The sequence below is a fragment of the Pelophylax lessonae genome (genome assembly GCF_965119305.1).
Source record: "Pelophylax lessonae genome assembly, chromosome: 11".
Classification (NCBI taxonomy): domain Eukaryota; kingdom Metazoa; phylum Chordata; class Amphibia; order Anura; family Ranidae; genus Pelophylax; species Pelophylax lessonae.
Window position 1 is genome coordinate 55594811 of NC_138778.1, and position 22367 is coordinate 55617177.

Here is a 22367-nt window from a genome sequence, read left to right on the forward strand (position 1 = left end):
CTTTCCTTTGGCTTCCTGCATCATAAATTACATTAATGTTTTCTAAGCAGGTTAGAATCTAAAAGATAGCTGCGAGAAACTTCTTAGCACTGATATTTTAATATATGAGGCTTTCTGTGCATGAAAGAAAACAAGAGGGTTGCAGTATGTGTGTGTTAGCCCCATCTTGTATTACAAGCAGGGGTTCTCAGATCACTAGGTTATTGACCGCAGAGAGTGGGCTAAACTGGTACCCTGCAGCAACGTCTGCATGTAAAACAGTAAAAGTAATGAGTAGCTGGCCTGTGCCCTGTTTATGCATCCCAAGGTTTAATTAATTTGGACTAAACATATACTGTTATATTTAAAGACTAGGGCTATGTGTATTCTTACCTAAATTTTGGTATCCTTTGTGTATTTTTTTCTAGATCTGTGCAGTGAGAAAGCATGAAACAACTAAAGGGCACTCTCTGTGCATGGGTTTCCTGTTACAAAGACCAGTCACTGTTGCTCTCTATCCTTGTGCAGGATGACTGGTCTTGTACGTGTGCCCCCCCTCCCCTCCCCCATAATTTTCAACAGCAAGTTAGTAGTGGTGAACCTTCTGTGTCCCTCCCACTGCTCTGCTTTCTTCACAGTGATATCAATGCTACTTTTAAAGAGAAATATCATTTTTTTTCAAAGGCATTTAGCACACACAAATTGGACTTATTGTACATTGTTTGTATTGTTGAGGAATATATTTAAAGCGGAGTTCCACCCTAAAAAACGTTTTACCTAAAAAATACCCCTGTGACAGTCAGGGCTAGTGCATTTAAGCAACGATAGCCTCTGAACTCTCCCCTGTTTCACTTACCTGTAAGAAGAAACACTTACCTTGAAAATGTCTTGTCCAGCGCTGCCATCTCAGGTGTTGGCAGCTGAAGCCAAAGCGTCCCTCTTCGTGTCCTCTTCGGTGACGTCGGAGTCCCAGAATGCCCTGCTCGTCACTTCCAGGGCAGGCGCGTCATCCCTGAACAGCTTCTGGGCTGTTCAGCAGGGAATGACGCGCCTGCACCGGGAGTGACGAGTGACACCGGTGCAGGTGCATTGACTCCTGGGATTGAGGATGATGATCATCTCCCAAGAGTTAATGCAAGGAGGAAGTGATGTTGTGGGCTGTGTCCGCAGAGGGAGGAAGAGGAAGGAAGGTAAGTATATTTTCATTAAAAACAAGGTAAGTGAAACCAAAAAAAAATGTTAATTATCCAATTCTTTTTCAGGTTTTTTTTAAAGCAAGCGGATGGTGCAAAGATCATTTTTAGGGTAGAACTCCGCTTTGGATTAATATTTTTGTGCCCGAAGTTCAGCTTGAAGTTTTCAGAGGCCATCAAAAAGCAAAATAAAAAGGCTATTCATGACGGTTCAGCAAAAAGCTGCACCTATATCTCATTTGATATTAGAATATAATTGCTACATAAAAATTAACATACCAGTCAGCCATTACTCAGTACTTACCCAGCTCTGCCTTCTGCATGAGGATCTGGGTCAGAGTCCATCTGATCCCACCGAGACAGGAAGCAGCAAGTACCAAAATGAAACCCCTGCTGTCAAACTGTGTTGACTTGAATGTGAACATAAAAAGGCCTCCGGAAATGAGTAGGACCACCAGAACAAGGGCCGGTCTCTGCAGAAAGCAGGATTGATAACACAGGTTATTGTGCATAGGTCACACAGAAAGAGTCTACTATCCATTTACATTTTGCTGTGAATAATAACAGTATACTTGTACAATGGTGTACACAGTAAAAGTGAAAAGAACTACCAACATGTAATCTGTACATGTCTGTTTCTTCTAAAATACTTTAGGATTAAAGTCTTTTTGAAAATAATGAAAAAATAAGTGTTATGGTACATTGCCATATTGGATTAAATCTTAAAACAGCAATACAATTTTTTGCCATATTGGATTAAACAAGTATTAACTTGAGTCTTCTGAAACGAAACTGCTTTGTGAATCCGTGAAACTCATCCTATTCCTTCAACTAATTAATGCGTTTCATCAAGCCGGGGAGCTTGTTTGTGTGAAATGTAGAAGTAAACAAGGCTGCATTTGCAAGGCATCAATCACAATATTGTTTTGGCAGATTGGTGCTCTTGTGTTGCCTTAAGGTAATTTAGTTGTCATAAGAATAAGAGTGGAACCCAATGTATTCCCGTTCACTCCCTCTCCACCCTGCACATGCCCCCGGTGACTCACCAGCTCCTCTAACTTGAAGAGGAGGGAGAAGAAGAGGATGAAGAGAACTGCAGAGGACTTCGTCATGGTGTACCTGGTGGTAACAGAATAAAAAAAAAAATATGATAGTACTTGTACAAACATTGTTCTCTCTCATGATTAATGTAGGCCTTACCAACTCACAGGGACACAGTGATGTACAGGAAGCTCCAATTAGAAAGTCCAATGTCCAGAGCAGTGGCCAAAGCTGAACATAAATAGCAATAGTTAAAATTCTATGTAAGCCAACACTGTCAGGAACAAGTGTAATCTTTCATTTAAAGTGTATGTTTACAAAAAATATGGGACAAAACTAAACAACTTCAACGAGCCTTGGGTTACACTAATTTTAGCCCAATCTGGGACAATAAGACTTATCCTGAATTGTGTAAGATGGACCAGGCAGACAGGTGGCGTGCATACGGGGTGACTCACCTTGCCCATATTATGCAGGAAGGGACACTTCTGACTTTTGAACAGCTTAAGGAGCGTTTCTCGCTTCCGGACAGTATGCGGTTTTACTATTTTCAATTACGGCATGCGATGCGGGTGCAGGCAGCCCGGGGACAGCTTTTCCTGTCCTCGACCCCTGTTTTCTTCCTTATGCAACAATATACGGATACCAAGGGCTTCATATCTGGTTGCTATGCCTCTCTTCTGGGTTCGTTCTTGGAAAAGTACCCAAGCTCGGCGTGTGATCGTTGGAGCGAGGATGTGGGGGAGATCCCGGGGGAGCTGTGGGAGGAGGCCTTGGAGGTAGTTCGCAGCTGCTCTCTCAATGTCTCCCACCAGGTGTCGCAGCTTTATATCCTACTAAGAGTGCATCATACCCCCCTGAAGCTTCATGCAATGGGTCTTCGCGACGATGATCTCTGTGGCCGCTGCCAGAGAGAGAAGGGGGACTTGGTTCACTTGGTGTGGAGATGTCCAAAGTTGCACAGATACTGGTCAGCGGTGTTATCTGCCATTAATGGGGCCCTGGGGGTGGATATCCCTAGGGATCCCAAACACTGTATTCTGGGGTTACTGGAGTCGATAGTGGAGGATAGGTTTCTGAGAGAGGCCGCAACTCGGGCACTCTTTCAGGCCCGTTTACTTATCCTGAGACACTGGATAGCACAGGAACCACCTACGTATAGGATGTGGCTGGAACAGATGGCTTCTACTTTGCGTATGGAGAAGGTTATCTACCAGCACAGGGGGGTGCCTCAGAAATTCGCTAAGGTTTGGGGTGTATGGTTGGACAGTCCGGGCATGGCCCCTGATGATCTAGTTCTGGACCGGTTGTTATTGTAACAATTTTTTTTTTTTTTTGGGAGGTACTCCTGCTAACTCTTGGTTTGCATGGGGGAGGGGGGGGGGAGTTTCTTGCATTTGCATATGTTATGTTCTTTTTAAAGTGCATCGAACTGTACTTATATGTGATAACCTTGGGGGGGATTGTGACATGGCATGGACTTTGTACTGTATGTGGCTTGATGTTGCCATCCGACAGTTTTTTCTTGTGTTTGTTTGTTTTTTTTGTCTGCATGTAATGGTGTGAATTTTTCGCAATAAAGTTTTTTTTCTTGATTTAAAAAAAAAAGTGTATGTTTGGATAAATTAAAAGAAATAAAAAGACAACATTTGCAGTACATCTCTGCAATGTACATGCACAATGTTTTGACCCTTTAAAAACAATGCAAGTGCAGAAAAATACCTGATGATCCTGGCAGACATCCAGTAAGCTCATAAAGGCTAACCTATTGTAACATGTTATACAAATATTCAGGGCATTGGCCCCGCATTCCCCCCAGTCCCTAATTTGACATCTAGCAAGGGATCTTCTCCCCCCCACTAGATGTCAGAAAACTTTAAAAAAAAGGTGTGGGGCTCTGTCCCCCTGGCCGTGTCATCCATTCACAGTGTTCTGTGAATGGAAAAACTACAAGTACAGCTTGTATCTCTCAATGAATTACCAGAGTGCTGTTGTGTGCTGTGATAGTTCACGGAGCTTCCTGTCAGAGTGTAACTGCCTGGATGTATCGGAGGTACGGGCAGAGAGATACACAGACAGGACCGTAGCATTACACCCACAATCTGCTGATTGTGCGTACAATGCTTTACAGGTCCCTAAAAAATAAAAATAAATAATAAGTGCATTTTTGTTTACCTGCAAAAAAATGTGCATTTATTATTATTATTATTTTTTTTTTTAAGTGAACTCATCCTTTAACTTCCTCTAATAGGCTGCCGATGCTGCACTACAGAACTCCATCTAGCTCTACCATCCCTACCCTCTTCAAAGGCATACATGGATTTCTATCCCAGCAAAACAATGCTGCAGCCTTGACTCTTAAAAGCCTGCCCACAAAACGTATATGGTTAAGCATTTGCAAAGAATGTCCAATCACGTGAAAGGAAAAGAGAAAAAAAAGCATTTTTGCTTGCACGTGATTGGATGATGGAAGTCAGCAGAGCTTCACCTCATTCACTAAGCTCTCGGGATATTTCCCCTGCAGAGTGAAACTGCACTTGCAATGTGAACAGGCTATTTGCCTTTAGTAAATCAAGACCACTGTGTACAGGGAAAGGCCTCTTGAGTGATGTAGATCTGGAAGCCTGATTACTTCACTGGTAACTGAAAAAAAAAGAACCCAATGATTCCCCCTCCCAGCAGCTACTGGAATATCACACGGTGTAATGAAAAAGGTTTCGCACTACAAGAACAAGGTATAAGAATATATGTTCTACAGGGGTGGGGGGATAAACATTGGAGATCTGTACACGAAGGGGTCAAAAAATATGAGACATTTGTGCAAGCTGAACAAAATGCAGTAGCAGCCATGAACTTTTGTTTGTTTTATTCAGCTGCCTCCTGGCTGTTATGTTAAAGTGATCTGGATGGTTGTATAGCCACCCAATCACTTTTACAGTGCACGTGGTGTGCTCAACCCCTTCGCTCCATGGTTGCAGGGCTCTCTCACTCTTCCCTCGAGCCCAGTACCACAAAAAATGGTCTCAGGCAAGTGGGAAGAGATCAAGGAACATCAATTCCCCAAATCCCTCTGCTGTTTATGAATTCAAAGTTCTCAGCTCTGAGGGTTTCTGGTTTCAGAGCAGTCATTGCTCAGCTGATGTGCCTGGGGAAGCAACTAATCAAGTTATGCCTTATTAGCTGCTTTGGAGGGCAATTGAGAAATTGGGGGTCTAATAGACCCCCAATGCCTCCAAAAAGAGGACCAGTCACCTGCCTAATGTTATCAAATAGGGAGCTAAAAGAAGAAAAGTAAAAAAATAAAATCAAATTATAATACAATGTAATTTTTTTTTAGAAATGTAATCCTGTCACCCTGCACACACCCACAAGTGCAAACATATGTATAGGGTGCACACATGTATGTAGACTGCGTATGAGGTATCACCATGAATGGTGGAGTAAGAGCAATAATTCTAGGGCCATAATTCCCTCTAAACCCATGAGCTGTAAAGGTTTTGAAAGTGTTGCTTATGAAGACTTTTATATACCACATGTTTTTGTGATATCACAGGCACACACAATTTTAAAACTTGACATGTTTATTTACTCAATGCAACGCCGCCTTTAAGGGCTCGTTCACACCATACATGCATGAAAACTGATGGAAAAGCCACGCAGATTTTACTTGCAGAGACATCAGTTTTTATGCACATTTCAGTTCGTTTTTATGCACGTCAGTTATGCGCCCTATACATACCAATGTTGCCGTCATGTCAGTTTTTTTTCCTGTGCAGAAAACTGCATACATGTTGCAGATTCCTGCACAGAAAAAATCTGCACATTGTGGTGTGAACGGGGAACATAGAGAACTATTGTTTTTTGTGCCCTTTCAGAAAAACTGACTGCTCTGAATGAAGCCTTATATTTTACCAAAAAAAAAAATCAGCTATTATATTATATTTGTTTTCACAAAAATTTATTTTAGTTTATTTTTTCCTTAAAACATGAGTTTGATAAACAGTTGCGACAAAAATACAACAACCATCTTTTTATTTTACAAGGCATCTGCTTTCAAATATATTACATGTTCTGGAGGTTTTAAGTAATTTTAAAGCCAAAAAAGTCAATTTTTTTATGTGTGCAAAAAAGGAAAAAAAATGCTCTAGAGTAGAACAGGTTCATTCCTGTATTATGAGCTCCATCTAGTGGCCAAAATGTGGAACAGTTTTCACATTGAGGTATTTCAGAAAACTATAAAAATACCGTAATTTGGCCAATAGATGGAGTTGATGATGCAGGTATTAATCACTTACAGTTATATTTTGTTCAGCTTGCACAAATGCTTCTGACATTCATACAACAAATGTTTTATAAATAGACCCCAAAGTGTTCTTAATGTTTGTGAACTGAACATTTTTAGGAGAAAACTATCACAAAAAAAAATAAGGAAGGACATTAAATAATGCATCAATCTTAGTGAACTGAGCCTACTGTATCCTGAATAACATTAGCATTAAAGAATAAGTTCACCTTTTGTAACATGTTACTGTAGCACCGGTCCCCGCACCCCAGTTTTGACAGCGGGTGGGGGGTTTTTTCCCCCCGGCTCACTGCCACAATTTTTTTTAAAAAACCCATTGCCATGTGGGGCTCTGCCCGCTCGGCCTAATCATTAATTTATTTCTGCGAATGTGAACACTAGAAGTACCAACAGTTCTCAATGAACTACCATGGCGCTGTTGAGGTAGTTTATTGAGTCTTCCTGGCAGTGTGTAACTGCCTTTTAGTATGAGGTACAAGCAGACTGCTTACATAGAACGTTCGCAAGAGCCCTGCATAGCACCCGCAATCTGCTGATCACAGGTGCAATGTTTTGCAGGGTCACTGGAAAAAAAATAAATAATAAATGCACTTTTTTTTTTACAGGCAAAAAGACGTGCATTTATTATTCTTATTTTTTTTACAAAAGGTGAACTTATCCTTTAACCACTTAAGCCCCGGAGGATTTTCCTGCTAAAAGACCAGGGGGTATTTTGCGATTCGGCACTGCGTGACTTTAACGGACAATTGCGCGGTCGTGCGACGCTGTACCTAAACGAATTTGACGTCCTTTTTTTCCCACAAACAGAGCTTTCTTTTGGTGGTATTTGATCACCTGTGCGATTTTTTGATCACGCGCTATAAACAAAAAAAGAGCGACAATTTTGCAAAAATAACAATATTTTTCACATTTTTTTATATGAAATTCCCCAAAAAAAAAAAGTAAAAATCAAAATTTTTTAACATTTTTGGCCAATTTGTTTTATCCTACCTATGTTTGGTAAAAAAAATCGCAAAAAGCGTATTTTGATTGGTTTGCGCAAAAGTTATCGCGTTTACTAACAAAGGGAAAGATTTTTGTCATTTTTGTTGTTTTTTTTTTAACGCGTAATGGCGGCGATCTGCGATTTTTTTTGCGGTACTGCGACATTGCGGCGGACAGATCGGACCCTTGACTGACATTTTTGACACTTTTGGGGTTACCAGTGACATTTCTACAGTAATCAGTGCTATACATATGCACTGTTACTGTAAAAATACACTGGCAGTGAAGGGGTTAACTTTATTTGGGAGGGAGGGGCTGTGTGTGTCCCTAGGGGCGTGATTCTTACTGTGATTGGCTGTGGCTCTAGCTGTAAGGACACTGATCAACGGATCTACATACTAGATCCGTGTAATCAGTGTCTTTACAGCGAGGAGAATGACAGGCAGCTTGTTTACACAAGCTGCCTGACATTCTCCCTCTTCCCCCGACGATCGCCGAGTGGCCGGCGGACATCGGGTCCGCTGGTCACACGCGCGGGGGGGTGCGTGACCGCGCGGGAGCGGGAGCGCGCCTCCGCGGGCGCGCGTTTGCTCCCCAGACCCTCCCAGGCTAGTGACGTTAATTAACGTCACTCTGCCTGGCAGGGGCTGACCGCCGCAGTAAATCTACTTGCGGCGGTCGGCAAGCAGTTAATGGTTTCAGTTCGATTTTATTTTTTGTAAGTTTTCAAACTGATTTCCTATAGCTTTTTTATTGTACGTATAAAACTTTGTTTTGGAAGTAAATATTTAATGCACTAAAAAAGATTCCCAGCGCACTATGAGTTATGTGAAGAAAATGCAGAAGCTCCCTGCCTCAGGTGTACTTTGAAACCTGGGATGAAAACATGCAGGGAGGCAAACCATGAGTCATTGCTCTGAATCAGCCATTGTAAACTAGCGTGCCTTCATGTTTTCTCATGGATACCTTGGCAAAATGCCTAAAAATTACCCAAACTGTAGACAAGCCAGCAGGTGTATGAAGCCTGCATTTTAGTTACACAAAACCACAGGTTTTCATTGTGCATCTTTAAAAATCTTTCTGCGCCAGCGTCCTAACAACCAATGACATCATCAGTTCATAGGGGGAACGTCAGGTGCCTGCAAAGCAGCCTTATTTGAGAAGAGAAACACTAGGATACTAGTCAGTACCAGTGTGCAAAGATGTATTTGCTTTGGAAGAATAAACACCTCTAATGTTGGGTGTCCTGTGTGTGTGGATGTTGGTGTATTATGTAAAACTATTAGTTTTAGTTTTTAACATTTTAGAATGCGGTGCTTCAAGGTTGTGCAGAAATTTAAAAGGTATCTTGAGTGAAAAAAGGTTGAGAAACACTGCTCTATCTTATTTGTTTCCTTCATCTTGAGTTACTGGGCTCTGTAACCAGTATGCATTTTTTAACAGGAGGTAAGGACACATTATAAAAAAATTTGCAAAATGCCCACAGCTCTACCCAATTGCTAACAAATAGAGGACAGTCATATGTTATATTTGATATCTACTTGGGTAAAAAATATTGTATTTAATAAAGATACAATACATACAGTTAAAAAAAAAAAAAAAACTAAAAACATTCACTTTAAATACTGCATGGAGCTTGTCTTTAATAAATTCATAGATTTGTATACTGTACATAATAATTTCAGGAAAACCCATGGAAAATACCAGCTGCAGTTTTCTGTCTTTGTGGTAGCACAGAGAAATGATATATTAAATTTTACAATTCAGGGAGCAAATATAAAAAAAAAAAAACACACATGTAATAAGTTTATGTGTTGTTAATACATTTTTGTTTATGTTATATGAAATGAATTGATTATATATTTTACGGACAGCGCACTTGAATATTTGTTTTTTATTCAGTTGTTTACACATCCTACCCAGATAGGTGATCAGATGCTGCAGTCTTACAATATAAATTATTACATTTTTTTTAGTAATGGGGTTTTTATGCATATTTTTATTTTATAAATGGATTGTTATCACTGAATTATATGACTATATAAGTATTTTACTTTATCTAGCGAGCGCACACATTTTTTTTGGTTTAAGGAATTAAATAGAACTTCTCTTTGGCTAACTTCACTGACTTTTCATACCTGCCTAGAAAATAATTATATTTTTATATTTCACAAATATAATCAGCATTCCATGGACACAACCCAGCATGCTCGAGGCTTGGTTCACATATATGCGGTTTCCCCGGAGCTGCATTTGCTCGTTCAGTAAAAAAACGCAGGTTTCAGAAAATACAGTTGCAGGGAAACCGCATAATGCAAAGCAGTTTCCAGTGCGTAGGGGTGCCATAAGGATTACTGGTACCCCCACGCATCTCCTGAGCTGCGGCGCGTTTTCCTCTGCTGGTGCAGGAACGGGTGCAAAAACTAGCCTAGGGCAGGAATGTTGTTCACACAACAAACAAAATCTCAAAGCACATTTATTGACACAAGCACATGACAAACATCAGTGCTGATGACATTTCAGTATCTTAGCTTTTGTACTTTTGTTGGTGTGAACTCCAGGTATACACAGATCAGCCATACCTTTATGATCACCCACCTAGTATTGGGTAGGTCCCCCTTTTGCCGCCAAAACAACCCTGACTCATGGGAGGCATGGACACCACTAAACCTCTGAAAGTATGCTGTGGTATCTGGCATCAAACCATCCGTTACAAATCCTTTAAATTCTGCAAGCTGTGAGGTGGGGCCTCCATGGATCAGATTTGTTTTTCCAGCATATCCCAAAGATGCTTGAATGGATTGAGATCTGCAGAATGAGGAGGCCAAGTCAACACCTCAAACTTGTTGTGTTTCTCAAATCATTCTTGAACAGTTTTTCAGTGTGGCAGGGTGCAATATCCTGCTGAAAGAGGCCACTGCCATCAGAGGATTCAGTTCCCATAAATGGGTGTACTTGGTCAGCAACAATGCTAAGGCAGGTGGTATGTGTCAAGTAACATCCACATGAATGGCAGAACCCAAGGTTTCCCAGCAGAACATTGCCTAAAGCAGTGTTTCTCAACTCACACTAACAGGCCAGATTTTAAGTATTACCTTGGGGAGATGCAGACTAGAATACTGCAATCACTGAGCATCAAATGATATCACCTGTGATGCATTTCAGTTTTCTTGCAAACCGGACCTGTTAGTGTGCCCTGAGGACCGGAGTTGAGAAACACTGGCCTAAAGCATCACACTGCCTTCCCCCAGTTTGCCTTCTTACCATACTGCATCCTGGTGCCATTTCTTCCCCAGGAACGTGATGCACCCGCACCTAGCTATCCATATGATGTAAAAGAAAATATGATTCATCTGACCAGGCCATCTTCTTCCATTGCTCTGTGATCCAATTATGTTGCTCACATGCCCATTGTAGGCGATTTTGGCTGAGGACGCAGGTCAGCACGGCACCCTGACCAGTCTTTGACTACGCAGTCCCATACACCACAAACTGCGATGCTTATCCTTTCTGTTTTTAACACATCAACTTCAGGAACAACATATTTACTTGCTGCCTCATATATCCCACCTATTTTCAGATGCCATTGTAATGAAATAATCAATGTTATTCCCTTACCCTGTCAGTGATCATAAAGTTAGGACTGATAGGTGTATGTAAATGCACCAATTAAAGCAGTTATATATTCATTGAAATTCCAAAACAAATTGAGCATATGATGAAAAAATGCTTAAAAACAAGTTAACTTCTGGGTCAGTGTGATAAACAGATCTGGAGATATGTGGTGCAGACTTTACATGATACTTTGATACTTTCCTGTAAAAGCCAAGGTTGGTCTAGCCCCACTCCCAAATTTTTAGGGAGGTTCAGAGCCAATTTAACGTATACTTGAATATTGATTGCTAGGATTAAAGCTGAGCTCTAGCCTTCCCTTCACTTCAGTCTTGCACAATTGTACAGGATCCTTTTCTGTACCAGAATTACCTACTCATTGTTTCCCACAATGTATATTAGAAGCTGTGGCAAGTCAGACAGAGGCTGTCACATTTCCTGGCTGACATGTATCCCTTTCCTCTCCAGTCTTACTGTTTCCGACCTACTCCTTTCAATAATTTGATTTTAGTTCTTTCAATCCTGGAGGCTAAACATCACATGTGAGCGCAACCTAGGGTAGCGCCTGTATGCAAATGCAGCCTGCCTAGGAATGCCCACTCCTCCAGAATGACATCTACCCATCAAGGCATTTTACAATTTGCATAACTCCTCCCAATAGCTAGCCTATTGCTTGCATTAGGGCTGCGGGCTTTTAAGAAGAGTACCGAGGCAAGGTGTGTCAGGTTTATTGGGGGATTAAATAATAGAAAAAAAAATGGATTTAAAAAGCCATGTATATTCCATCTTATGCATATAGATTTTGTTTTGGAGGTGAATAAAAGTTCATATATGTTCTTTTGCAAAATGGCTCTTACAATAGGGTCTTATAATTTCATCAGATATTTCTGTTTTCTTTTGGTATAAATAAGTGGTACATGGACATCTCATCAGATAAGACATAATGGTAGTGCCAGTCTGTCTGTAAGTATTGCAACAATTGACAATAGCCCAGTGTATTCCATTAGGTTCATTTAAACGATATTTTTTAAAGATACGTTATATCGTATGTAAGAAAAAAAGTAAGAAAATATGAGTAATAATCATGTCATTATATTATGTAAGGCATATACATATTTAGAAATGATCTGTATACCATATGTTGGGTTTATATTCTTGCTAAATAACAAATCTTACTTAGGTAAAACTAATTCCACTTAAATTACCTCACTTTATGTAAGTTTGTGTTTAAGTTTTTAAGGTAATATAAATCCTACAAGCCAGACACTATGTCTGACAGTAATGGCAGAATCCGAATAATTAATGGCTTTTCACTAGCCAAGAGGTCTTTAATAGTGGTCTTATTGTATGTTTTAAATACTGAATCTAATGAACATTACAATACTGCCCCCTTTGGAGATACTACTAAATGCAGTTTCGGGGTAATTCAGTATTTTCCAATATAAATATATATATGTTGTATTAAAAATATAATCTTTATAAATGGAGTTACCAGATCCAATAATTGCCAAGATGAGTGATGGAGATATAGATGGACATTTATGTATGTACTGAGAGTATGGACAAGTTTTAATGTTGCTTTTATAATTAATCTTGAATATAAAGGAATTATCATATAGTTTTATTAACCAAAATATTGGGTTAATTAATATGGAGGCGTGACTATGACCTCACCAGTTAATTGGTAGAATATCCCAACCAATGGGGATAATGTTCCTCCCTCTGGGTTTAACTTATGGTAATTTTAATAGTCCTTTGTTCAATACCATATAAAAAGGAGAACCCAGATGTGGGACATTACACATCACATACTGACAAGACCCATTACACCTACAACATACACACTACTACATCCATCCATATACTCATCTAAACATACTCCATCTTGCTCCATCATTTATCTGAAACTTTGAGGGAAGCCAAACGAAACTCCTCCCTAACTAGCCACCATCTTGGGAAGGCATCCATTTGAGGACTCTGGTAATGATCATTTGAAGCTAGCAGCCATCTTAAGTGTGGTAAATATATACCTTGCTGTGTTGTTTGAGTTTATTCAATATTGTTTATTTCCTTCGTTATATGTTTCATATTGCATATTTAATTAGATTACAATCCCAGCCATATAAACCATAGTAGATTTTTCTCTAAAAAGCGAATTTTTGTTTTTATACAATTTTATTAATATCAGATTCAGTGCATTATTGCGATTTTAGTCTCTCGTTTTGCATAGCTTATTTTCGCTCCATCTGCAGTGGAGTGACTGTCGGCTGCGCCATTCGCAGATAATTGTGGTCTGATTATTTAGAACATTTACCTATGGTTTATGCTATACCTGGAGAAAAGGTAATCTTGCTTTCATTTTGTTTTATTTTTGCTTTCATTATTGAGCCAGATATCACATTGCAATTATTGTTTTAAGTTTGTATTTTGTGTAAAGTTATCTTTTTGTGTCATTTCAAGTTTGATCATTTATTGTAAAGACATGTCTTGTTAATAAATATTTTTATATATTCCATACTGTAGACAGTACTCACTAAGATTGGTATATGCTTTTAAAAAGAAATTAATCAATGAAAAAGAATTCGCTACATATTGATTTGTGGAAATAAGTTGAGATTCTCCTACCTCACAGATCTTTGCTTATTGACATAAATAGACACGGTTATATTCAGAGCAGTATAACTATTCTGACAGTGCTAATGTTCTCAGGATGCTCTGCACAGCCCCCTGCCAACCCCCTCCCACCAACCATGATCTGCATGCATTGCATAGCAGAGAGAAGCAAAGAAACCCAGTGATATTACTGGGTCTAAAAGAAGGTATAGCATGTAAGCTGTGAGGTTTTCTTTTAAATTTTGATTAGCATGTCGATGAGGGAGGAACCAGGGAAGACAAATTATTAGCAGATTGGAAATCAGCTTTAGGGCCAGGATTGACTTGAAAAACTTCTCTGCTTTATTTTTCTCTGTGATCAATAAAGAAGTTGCATTGGACTTGTATGGAGTGCTGCCAATGTTGGCTTTATGGATGTTATGCACTATTGAAGGATTTAAGCTGTGCACCAGACATGCATGATATTGCCATGCTAGCCTTTATTTGCTCTAAGGGAATATTTGAAAACCTGCATATGATTTAAGCTGCTGTATCTGTAGCATAAGCGTGCGCAAGGAGTGTGCAAGGTGTGCCTGGACACACCCTAATCCTGGGGTTGGCAACCCTTCAATCGTGATCTACTTGCGGGCAGGTAAACCACAATCCTCCCTTGCCGACCCCGAGAACATGGACAGGAGAGGCGCGGCGGTGGAATTTAGTGGAACCGATCTGAATTTTCCTCCTGCAGCAGCTGAAAGTAGGCTGCTCCACCTCTCCCTCTCGCTGCCATTCAGCTGCCACAGGAAGAAAATACAGGGGTATATGCCACCCCTCCTGTCCCTGTTACTCTTCTTCCTGCTGCCCGAGTCCCCCTGTGTGCCCCCCCCCCCCCCATTGTTTCAGGATGGAGAGTGAGGAAAAGGCCGGTAAATATGTCACACACGCATATGTGTTGGAGCTTTGGGGTGCACACCCTAATGCAATAGGCTGCACACTCCTATGAACTGTAGCAAGCTGTGGGTGTAGGTATAAACCCAGACCCAGAGAGTAGGTGCAATATTAGAATGTCATGAAACCAAAGACTGTACTGTTACCTATTTGTAGGTTAACCTTCAATAAAAACATTGAATCAGGAACCAAAGACTAATATATGGTACTAAACAAAGAATAGAATGTTGCCTGTACCTGTAGGGGCCACTTTTTTTAGGTAGTCTGACCACGGTAGGATAACGCGTGCACGGCCGCTATAGCATGTCATCAGTACCCGACTTGCCGCTGACATAATGAAAATCATGAGCAGATGCACAAGAGTCATGAATAGAGGCAAGTGAAATCTCTGCAACAAAGAAAATAAAGCAAGAAGGGAAATGTGAATCATAACGCATTTTTTGTTTTGTACAGTATACTCTAGTGAAACTTGAAAATGCTGCATCTACACTGACCCAGGTATGCAGCCTGCTGAGTGACTAATGTGCATACTCTCACTCACCTTTGCAGCATGTCGCAGTGCTCATTATACCCCCTAAATACCAGGAGTCAGCAATTTCAATGGTTCTGAGCACCACCCTCTGCAAATGCCAGAGATGGAATTTTTCACACGTTTAGCAAGCTACAATCCTATACAGGAACACACTGACAGTCTGAGAAATCTGGTTGATATGGATTTTAAAACAGAACTCTCTTCTAGGCATTTGGAGCTTGTCAGAGACCGGTAGCGCATCTGCACAAATGCTGCCAGCTTCTGGTAGATGGGCACTGTACTGCAACACGGAATTGGTGCGCACGTGCACACATTCCAGCTTACCAACGCACTGCCTCCTGGAATAGCTGTGACGTAGCAATCCCAGGAGGCAGTGGGGCCCGCCTTAGGCCAGAAACTCAGAAGTGAAGTAAATTTATAGAGATGCCCTGATATTTTGGCGGCTAAAAACCTAATCGGCTGAAAATGGTGTTATCGGCATTGTGTATTGCCGATAATGGCGCTAAAAACACGCATGATTTTGCAGCGATTTTACTGTGCTTGTGGCTTGTTCATAGGTCATGCGACTCAAAACCTGCATAAAAAAATGTAACACAGATGTAATATTGATGCGTTCTTGCTGTGTTTTCAATGCATTTCAACAGGGAGGTGCGTTTTTGGTACGGTTTCTTTAACTGACCAAAAATGCAGCCTGCAAGATTTTTAACACCACAACGGAAGAGCAACAGACGAGTGTCAAGACATACATAGAATTTAACGGGTTACATTTTTCTTGAGCTTTTGTAATGCGCTAAAGGTGCCAATAATGGCCGACAATAAATCCTTATTCATTTAAATTCATAATAATTAAAAAGTCAAATATAATATCAAATATAATACAACTATATATAAAAATATATATATATTTTTTTTTAAATTGTCATTTTCGGTTTTCAACCACGTGCATACTGCATTTTCAGTTGAATTACCAAAATTTCCCAAGGAAAAAAAAAAGAGAAACAAAAGAAAAACAATAAACATGTTTAGCATTTGCAAAAGGGGAGGTGACAAAGTAAGCCAATGTTTAGTGCAGCTTTAAACTCAGATTATAGTTTAAAGAGTAGACCATCAAGATTGTAGTTGAACTCCAGACATACAGGAAAACGGATTATTGCATTTATGCATTCATGTAGTTTGAAATGCCCCTGGGTTTTCCTTTACCTAAGCTGCAATATAATGAATTTGTATATATGTAAAGAAGCAAGCTCAAAGTGCGGATGCTATGGCTCTGGTATTCCACTCAAGAAGGGTGCTTGACGTATGAGCCAATGCAGTAAGCAGTTTAATGAATAGAAGATGAACGCCGCACACCGGGTGGCTCCAAGTGCAGTGGAAGTGAGAAAAAGCATCAGCCAGGTTTCTTCCCAATAGCCACACTCTCTGATGCATTTTGCCCCACCCACAAGGCTTAGTTATAGAGTTTTACGTATGGATTTAACCAGTTCTGGACCGGAAGGATTTGCCCCCTTAATGACCAGGCCATTTTTTGCAATTCAGCACTGCATTACTTTAACGTAAAATTGCGCGGTCATGCAACACTGTACCGAAATAAAATTGATATCCTTTTTTTCCTACAAATTGAGCTTTCTTTTGGTGGCATTTGATCACCTGTGCGTTTTTTATATTTTGCGCTATAAACAAAAAAAGAGCGACAATTCTGAAAAAAAAAAAATATATATTTTTCACATTTTACTATATAACATTCCCCCCAAAAGAAATTTTAATATCAACATTTTTCATCCTTTTAGGCCAATTTGTATTCTGCTACATGTTTTTGGTCAAAAAAAAAAAAAAATCGCAATAAGCGTATTTTGATTGGTTTGCGCAAATGTTATCACGTCTACAAACTAGGGGAAAGATTTATGTCATTTTTATTTATTTATTTTTTACTAGTAATAGCGGCAATCTGCAGGACTGCGACATTGCAGTGGCCAGATCGGATCCCTAACTGACATTTTTGGGGGGATCAGTGACATTACTACAGTAATCAGTGCTAAAAATATGCACTGTTACTGTAATAATGACATCGGCAGGGAAGGGGGTTAATCTAGTTGGTGATCAAGGGGTTAAATGTAAGTCTAGGGGCGTGTTTACTAACTGTGGGGGGAGGGACTTGTGAAATAATCATAGAGACCTGTGATAGAAGGATCACAGGAGCTCTGTGATCATTTCGGAGAGAAGAATGATCAGCTGTGTTTACAACAGCTGCCCGTCCTCTCTCAGCGGGGAACGATCACGGGTGCCAGGCGGCAATCGGAGCCGCCTGCCCGCTGCATTGGAGTCCCTGATGCCGACGCCCCCTACGACGGTTCGCACAGGAGGGGCTGCCCCCTAGCACCACCCCCCACAACCGACGTACCCCTTTGTCGGTTCGCACAGGAGGGGCTGCCTGCCGCAGTATATATGCGGCAGGCAGTCCTTAAGTGGTTAATAGTGCTTTAAATTTATATCTGCTATTACAATGCTAAAAGTCAGTTTTTTTTACAGAACTCAGAGCAGTGACCCATCCCCTATCATATGGCTAAGTTCAAAGTTTTATTTAGTCAAAGGGAACTGAAAAGCAAGTCTGTTAGGTAGCCCATGGTGATTTGGAAATCTTTTGTGGTGAATAAAATGTTTGTAATTTGAAGACTGTACACGTCAAAAAAAAAAAAAAAAACACAAATATACAGTGCTTTGAAAAAGTATTCATACCCCTTGAAATTTTCCACATTTTGTCATGTTACAACCAAAAAAGTAAATGAATTTTATTGGGATTTTATGTGATAGACCAACACAAAGTGGCAAATAATTGTGAAGTGGAAGGAAAATGATAAAAATGGATTTTTGTAAGAACTTACCGTAAAATCCTTTTCTCTTAAGCTCATTGACAGACGTAGTCTTCTTGATTCTCAAGAGCTGGGTTATGTTGTCTCCGCAGGAGTAGGACTAGGCAGAAAGACAAAACGTTCTGGCTCCACCTTAGGGGCAGTCCCTGAGGGTATATCCTCCCTCTCTCTGCTACAGGGAATCAGTTCTGTTTAAAGCAGTACAGAGAATTTAACCCAACCCAACTCAATGATAGAGGGGCGGGTACTACGTCTGTCAATGAGCTTAAGAGAAAAGGATTTTACGGTAAGTTCTTCAAAAATCCATTTTTCTCTATCGCTCATTGACAGACGTAGTCTTCTTGATTCTCAAGAGCTGGGACATCCAGAAGCAGTGCCACAAATGAGGGGTGGGATTGACAAAATCAAATCCAATCTAGAAGGCCCAACCGGTGCCAAACTAGAAGTTTTAAAGGCTCATTATAAACAAAGAATGAGACTAAAGAAAAATTTTCCAACGGAAAAAACCCTCGAGGTAGACCACTGGTCTCCTCAAATTGCGGCCTGCAAAACCTTGCGGCCAAATGAGGCATCAGACGATGCCATTACATCAACTTTATAATGTTTAGAAAAGGTATGCACCGACGACCAGGTAGCCGCCTTGCACACCTGGACCACTGACGCCTGATGGCGAAAGGCCCAAGACGCACTAAGTGCCCGAGTGGAGTGCGCCTTAACAGGGAACGGGGGCTCCCGACCCTTAATAGAATAAGCCTGCACTACCGTCTGTCTGATCCATCTGGAAATGGTCGCGGCAGATGCAGGCAACCCCTTTTTGGGTCCATCTGGGATCACAAAAAGTGAATCCGTCTTGCGAAACGAGTCTGTCGTTTTCAAGTATACCCTGATCGCCCGGACCACATCCAAGGAGTGTAAAGCAAACTCCCGAGGATGACTGGGCTTAGGACACAGGGAAGGTAATACAATTTCTTCATTCAGATGAAATTCTGAAACCACTTTTGGTAGGAAGGATGGATTCGGACGAAGAACCACCTTATCTCTATGAACCACCAGATATGGTGAACGACAAGATAATGCGGCCAGTTCTGACACCCTGCGTGCAGAAGTAATAGCCACCAAGAAGGCCACCTTCTGGGACAACGTGGGTAGAGGAATCTCCCTAATATCTTCAAAGGGAGGTTTCTGAAGAACCGACAATACTAAATTAAGATCCCAGGGGGGTAACGGCGCGTGCACTGGCGGAGCCAGATGTCGCACCCCCTGGATGAAGCTCCACACCAAGGAATGAGTAGCCAAAGGCTTCTGAAAGAAGATGGCTAATGCTGAGACCTGACCCTTGATAGTACTCAAGGCCAGTTTCTGTTCAACCCCTTGTTGCAGAAAAGCCAATATTCGACTAATCGAATAAGACCGAGGACGGAACCCCAAAGGTTCACACCATGCAATGTAGGACTTCCATGTGCGATGATAAATCTTTCTGGAAGTCGCTTTCCTTGCTTCAACTAGAGTAGGAATAACTGAAGCTGACAAACCTTTGTCCTTCAGCACCTGGGTCTCAATAGCCAGGCCGTTAAAGCCAGCGATCGTAAAGCAGGATGGAAGATCGGTCCCTGAGACAGTAGATCCTCCCTGAGAGGAAGTCTCCATGGGACGTCTGCCACCAGTCTGACCATGTCGGCGTACCAAGCTCGACGAGGCCAGTCCGGAGCTACCAGGATTACTGGGATTCCTTCCTCCTCTATCCTGCGTAGAAGTCTTGGCAGTAACGCGAGAGGAGGGAAGGCATATATTAGCTGGTATTGCCCCCACGGGGCGATCAGTGCGTCTGCGGTTTCTGCTAGAGGATCGCAGGAGCGAGCCACGAATCTCTGAACTTTCCTGTTGAATCGTGAAGCCAACAGATCCACATCCGGGGTGCCCCACCGTAGGCACAACTGGTGGAAAACGTCTGGATGGAGGGACCATTCCCCCTGATCCAGGGTCTGACGGCTGAGATAATCTGCCTGCCAATTCTCCACCCCCGGAATGAACACCGCAGAGATTGCTGGAACAAATCGTTCCGCCCAGCGAAGAATGCAAGCCACTTCTTTGGCCGCTCGGACACTCTTGGTGCCCCCCTGGTGATTGACATAAGCCACGGCCGTGGCATTGTCCGACTGGATCCGAACCGGGCTGCCCTGGAGCTGCTCGGTCCAGTGAATCAGACAAAGTCTGATCGCTCTCAGTTCCAATACATTTATCGGTAACCTGGATTCTTCCGGGGACCAAAGTCCCTGGGCAGATAACTGACCAAGAATTCCTCCCCATCCGGATAGACTGGCATCCGTGGTCACTATCGTCCAATATATTGGCAGAAATGACTTTCCCTGGCTGAGCATTGGAGACCGAAGCCACCAAACCAGAGACTCTCTGGTCTGTTTGCTCAATCGTATCTGATTGTCCAGGGATTCCGGATTCCGATTCCATCTGAGAAGAATCTCTTGCTGAAGAATTCGGGTATGGGACTGGGCAAATGGGACTGCTTCGAATGAAGCCACCATCAACCCCAGAACCCTCATGCAAGTCCGAAGGGAAGACCAGCTGTTGGACAGTAACAACTGGACTGCTGATTGAATCTTTCGGAGTTTCCCTACCGGAAGAAAAACTCTTGTCCTGACTGTGTCTAGAATTAGACCCAGATATTCGAGCCTCTGGGTGGGAACCAGAAATGACTTTTGCTGGTTCACCAGCCACCCGAATTCCTGTAAAGAAATCATAGTAATTTCTATGTTTTGTAGCAAGGTCTGAGGAGACTCTGCATGAAGCAGAAGATCGTCTAGGTAACCTAGAATCGATATACCTCTTTGGCGCAGAAGTGCCAACATTGGGGCCAACACCTTTGTGAAGACCCGCGGAGCCGTGGCGAGACCGAAAGGTAACGCCACAAACTGATAGTGGTTCTCCTCTACGGAAAAGCGTAGAAAACGCTGATGTCCTGCGAAAATGGGAATGTGAAGATAGGCGTCCTTGATGTCTATGGACGCTAGGACATCCCCTGGATGCAGGAAGGCTGCTACCGTGCGAATGGACTCCATTCTGAATCTTCTTATGTTGACAAAAGAATTGAGTGCTCTTAAGTCCAGAATTGGACGCACTTTGCCCTCTTTCCTGGGTATTGTAAACAGGTTTGAATAAAACCCTTGAAACCGTTCTGTCCAAGGAACGTGGACTACCACTCCTTGTTGTAGTAAATCTGTGACTGCTCTCCGCAGATCTTCTAAACGATCTGCGGATAGACGGATATTGGAAGGGAAGAATCGCGCCGGTGGGAGAGATCGAAACTCGATCTTGTACCCTGACCTTATGACTTCGCAAACCCATTTGTCCGGGATTCTGGAAAGCCATGGATCCGGGAACCGGCGAAGACGTCCCCCCACCCCAGTTATGGGTGGGGGCGCACCTTCAGGCTTTGGATGGTTTATCTTCAGGTCTGGAGGGGGCGGGCTTTTGCTTGCCCGACCAACGACCCCTGACGCCTCCTGCAGGAGCTTTGGAGGACTTAGTTTTTTCACCCGCTGGACGAAAAAACCTCTTGTGAGCAGAAAAAGAAGGCCCTCGTCTTTGACGAGTTCCTCTACCTTTAAAATTTTGCGGTAAAAAGGTGCTTTTTCCACCGGTGAGATCCTTAATGATCTCATCTAAGTTGGCTCCAAATAGACGCTCTCCTGAAAAGGGGATATTAGCCAATGCTTTTTTGGAACCTTGGTCGGCTAACCAACCTTTTAGCCACAGTGTACGCCTGAGAACCACTGCTGAGACTGATGCTCGCGCCATTAATGGAGTGGCGTCTAACGCCGCATCACATACAAACTGTAACCCCTGTATCATTTGTTCCAACAAATCTGATACCGCCTGAGGGACTTCTTCTAAGTCCCGGCGTAACCACTTGGTCCATTCAGTTACAGCCTGCGAAACCAGACCAATAGCAATTATTGGTCTGAAAGCTGATCCAATCAAGGTAAACATGGTGCGAGACATAGCTTCTATCTTGTGATCCACTGGATCTTTAAAAGACGGAGCGTCTTCTAAAGGAATAACCGTGGCTTTATTCAATCTAGCAATAGGTGAATCCACCATCTGTCCATTTCTTAATAAGGGTTTCCTCAAACGGATAACGCCTGTCAATGCGTTTAGAAATATTAAAAGTGCGTTTTGGCAGACGCCATTCTTCTTCGATTGGATTGCCAAAACATTTGGGCAATGGAAAAACCTTCGCCACTTTGATGCGTTTTTTAGTCCCAAAAGGGATCTCAGTTTCAGCTATTTCTGATGGAATA

The 22367-nt window shown here is 41.9% G+C and overlaps 1 protein-coding gene across 1 annotated transcript in view; it reads right to left on the reverse strand.

Moving 5' to 3' along the window:
* The window catches only part of SLC35H1 (solute carrier family 35 member H1), a 96991-nt gene that overhangs the window by 44986 nt on the left and 29638 nt on the right, over window positions 1–22367 (reverse strand). The window contains exons 3-6 of the mRNA XM_082272919.1: window positions 14890–15040; window positions 2381–2444; window positions 2219–2291; window positions 1477–1645 (exon numbers count right to left, since the gene is read on the reverse strand). Of these exons, the coding sequence (XP_082129045.1) occupies window positions 1477–1645; window positions 2219–2291; window positions 2381–2444; window positions 14890–15040 (457 nt within the window). The remainder of the gene's footprint in view (window positions 1–1476; window positions 1646–2218; window positions 2292–2380; window positions 2445–14889; window positions 15041–22367) is intronic.